Source organism: Poecilia reticulata, chromosome 11, assembly GCF_904066995.2.
Source record: "Poecilia reticulata chromosome 11, P_reticulata-male-v2, whole genome shotgun sequence".
Classification (NCBI taxonomy): domain Eukaryota; kingdom Metazoa; phylum Chordata; class Actinopteri; order Cyprinodontiformes; family Poeciliidae; genus Poecilia; species Poecilia reticulata.
Genome location: NC_088840.1, coordinates 5,787,888 through 5,791,733, shown reverse-complemented (window position 1 = coordinate 5,791,733; position 3,846 = coordinate 5,787,888). Strand labels below are relative to the sequence as shown.

Sequence of the window (3,846 nt, the reverse complement as noted above, 5' to 3'; positions counted from 1 at the left end):
GCCTCCGCTGACAGTAAATTGCTTATTTTTAGATTTCAATTCTTTTTATGTATGCTGTGTTTATTATACTGCTGGAGTGGAAAGCTTTGATATATGTATTAGCATATTATAAACAACAATGATGATCAAGGAAAAAGAAAGTGAATCATGAAAGCCAAACAAGGCAAGGGTAACTTATTTGTGCACCACCAATCACATAAAGGGTTATTCAGTGTCTTGCTGAACAATAGCTGAAGGAAGGTGAAGAAAATGACATAAGAAACAACAAATTTAAAATACAGGAGCAAGTCAGATTCCTGTAAGAAAATCAAACAGCTGCTAAAATGTAAGGAAACTAAAATTATGACAGTCATACATTTTTTAGCATGTTATTTTTCTTATATTTATTATTATTATTATTATTATTATTATTATTATTATTATTATTATTATTTGAGTAATAGTAATAATAAAAAAACACTAATTGATTTCATTGCTGGGGGTCCTGTAGCGGGGTGGGGGGAAATAAAAGTAGTCTTAACTGATTGGTCAGGCTCTCTTGACGTCCCTCCTTACTAGAACAGTGATTGGCTCGATTGGCGTTAAGCCTCGCCATGGGCGGGGCCTCGTGCCTGTTGTATGTTGAACCGATGCGTTCGGCGAGCTGTGAATTTAGAGGGTCTCTCTCCACCGGGGTGATAAGACAGCACACTTCAACGACGGAGGGGACGTCGCTGATATTAGGAGAAAAAAACAACAACAAAACAACACTTTTCGTCAACTAACCGCTGGATACATAACTCGCCCTGGGACTGGATTAATATTAAGTCGACTTTTTTAGTTTTTCTTTTTAATTTGCTTTAGAAGACACCCGAACTCATCGAAGACAATGGGATCCCAGACATCCACTGCCGCGGAGGCGAACGCTGCTGCCGCTGATGCTGCAGCTGTCAAAACCAACGGACAGGTAGCCACTCACAGCTTACTACTATTCACTTTTTTTGCCTTTTTTCCCCACCACGAAACATCTGTGCGCGTGGATAGAAGTTGAATTTCTCTCATAAAATCACCTGTTTGTTCTTCTTTTCTTTTTTTTTGGTCGAAGTTCTGTCGTTTTGGGCAGGACAGGTTGGGGGCGGGGAGCTTTTTGCTGTCTGGCATCTTCACCCCAAAAACTACCAAATTATCGTAAAATGTTTGCTTTTATGCTTGCAATAGCGTAGATTTGACTGTTCGGGTTTTGAGGTTAGTCTGTGTTTATTTGTAAATGAAGACAAATGCGACCCCCCCCCCCCCTATCTCCATTAACGTGTTGGATACAGTCAGTCAGGCTTAAAGGGGAGGGGGTGGGGGAGCCTGGATGCACGTAGACAGTCTACTACTCCTCCCTGGTAAAACCGAGCCGACTATTTATTTGAATGGGACTTTCCTTGATATATTCAACCTATGAGTCACATTCGGTGTACCCTTTAGCACTTTACTATAGTTATGACTTTACTATGAATGTTAATTATACAGGTTCACCTGCTTAAATAAATTAAGAGAAAAAAAAAATTGACACCACCAACGGTTCTGCCGACGTTTGGTTGGTTCTTGTATTTTTTTTAATTATTCATTTTCTTTTATATATGATTTTTTTAAAAATTCTGGATAAAAATGAGCATAAAAGCAGTACATGTGTTTTCATATTTTCTCTGAGGAGACGCAGCCTTGTCTTTGTTGAGCCACTGTCTGTCTGTCTGGTACAGTCGACTGTCTGGTTTGTGATGCGCTGCCGCCGCCTATCGTCAGAATAGAGTACTGCAAGGCGTCGCCTCGCAGCCAGGCATGGTGGTTTATTAATGAGAGTAAAAAATATGACAAAGAGCTATTTTTTATTATTTGTTTTCTTTCAAATTGAAGAGATATCACTTGTGGAAAAAATAATAATAATTCTGATTCCCCCTTTATCATCTTGTCATCGTTAGGAGAACGGACACGTGAAAACCAACGGTGATGTCTCCACTAAGCCTGACGGGGACGCCGCCGCCACCAATGGTTCGGCCGAGGCAGCCAAGGAGCCCGAAGCCGGGGCAGGAGGCGACGCCATCGAACCGGCGCCCGCCGCAGATGGGGAGGCCGCCAAGCCTCAAGGCGAGGCCGCTGCCAAGGAGACCCCCAAGAAGAAGAAGAAGAAGTTCTCCCTGAAGAAGTCCTTCAACATTAAGCTGAACCTGAAGAAGAGCAAGAAGAGCGAGGCTGTGAAGGAGGAGGCCGCCGCCACCGACGCCGCTGCTCCGGCCGCCGCCTCTGAGGAGAAGCCGGCTGAAAACGGAGCCGCTGCCGCCACCACCACTGCTCCCACAGAGGAGAAGAAGGAGGAGGCGAAGGAGGAGGCTCCCGCCGCGGCCGAGGCTCCGAAGGCGGAGGAGGGGGCGGCCAAGGAGGAGGCACCCAAGGAGGAGGCCAAGGAGGCAGCCGCTCCGGCCCCCGAGGCCGCCAAACCCACAGAGGAGAGCAACTCGACCCCCGCCCCCTCTGAAAAGAAAGAGTGATTGTACGTTGAGCTCACGATGAACTGGGTGAACTGTTTTTCCAAGAGAGAGAAAGAAAAATTTAAGAGTATATATATATATATATTTATATATATGTGTATATGTACACATATGTATATGGATATATGTATATGTAAATATATACACATGTATGTGAAAGACTCCTTCGACGTGCCACTTTTCGTCATGATAACAAGACGACAGACTAGATTCACTAGATCACCTCCCTGGTTACAGCTCGACATCTGGACGTTGGACTGGGTTGTTTCTGTTTTTTTAGGAAGCGGGTCGGTCGCCGTGCGGAGAACTGGATTTAACCGGGCCGGAACGCGAAGTGGAGCCGCGATTGGGGTGAATGAAAGATGGACGGACGGAGAAAGATGGAGCCGAGGCGTCTTTTCCTCAAAACAACCACAGCTGAAGATGCCTCCTAAGCTGAAGGAATGAAGCTAAAAACGATACTAGGACACCACCACCACTTGAAATGACTGTTAAATAGAAGAAAAAAAAAACAAAAAGGAAAAAAAAAAAAACAACAAAAAAATGTGAAATCAGAAAATTAAAGAGACTCGTCAACTTTTTACATTCCTATATTTTAACCCAAATTTGAAGTATTTTGTGGTGTATTATAGAGAACCATCTTAAAGTTTCAGAGAAGCTATGTCTCGTTTGTTAAAAAGAAAAGAAAATAGACAGTTTTGATTTTTACCGTACTATGAAAGAAGAAGAAGAAAAAAAAAAAAAGAACACTTAAGCTTGCTATGTTCACTGTTGCGGTTTGATATGATGCAGAGTTGTTTATCTGTCGTGTGTGAGCCTGAATCTGCTTTGTCTCTGTAAATACGTTGGATTGATTTCTGTTCTTTATTTTGCTAATGTTGACAGATGTTACTGGTTTTATTGTAAAGTTGATAATGGTAAATAAATGTTGGGTACCTGCCTGTTCACGTGTCTGTACAGTTATTTTCACCTTGCACTACGGTTCATATAGTTCCCACGATCAGACAGGATTCGGTTTCTGTCGATGTATAATGTTCTAATTTTCCACCTAGTCTTTACCAAGATCCTTTTCTACCATGAAGTTGAGTTGAGACCAATTTGCTTGGAAGAAGTAGTATATAATCATATTTTGGACTGAAATGATGAATCTGATTAAGTATGATTAATCAGATTCATCGTGATTCATAGATTATCGAAAACTCCTATTAATCAATCCTACTGTTAATTGGATAAATGGGTATTATTAAAGCCTGCAGAATTGGACATTTTTTATCCAATTGTAAAAAAAAAATCAATTACTAAAATAATTGTTAATTGCAGCCCTAATTGTCTT

General features: G+C 41.8%; 1 protein-coding gene across 1 annotated transcript; it reads left to right on the top strand.

Moving 5' to 3' along the window:
* The first annotated feature begins 642 nt into the window (after positions 1-642).
* On the top strand, positions 643-3,456 carry marcksl1b (MARCKS-like 1b). Its single transcript, XM_008421405.2, has 2 exons — positions 643-946; positions 1,947-3,456. The coding sequence occupies exons 1-2, from the start codon at positions 869-871 to the stop codon at positions 2,511-2,513; spliced, it is 645 nt and encodes a 214-aa protein (XP_008419627.1). The 5' UTR covers positions 643-868; the 3' UTR covers positions 2,514-3,456.
* Positions 3,457-3,846: the final 390 nt, after the last annotated feature.

Bases quoted from the DNA above. Each gene is read 5' to 3' on its own strand.
- marcksl1b (XM_008421405.2), top strand. From the start codon at position 869: ATGGGATCCCAGACATCCACTGCCGCGGAGGCGAACGCTGCTGCCGCT. The intron at 947-1,946 runs GTAGCCACTCAC...TGTCATCGTTAG, and splicing joins CTGTCAAAACCAACGGACAG to GAGAACGGACACGTGAAAAC.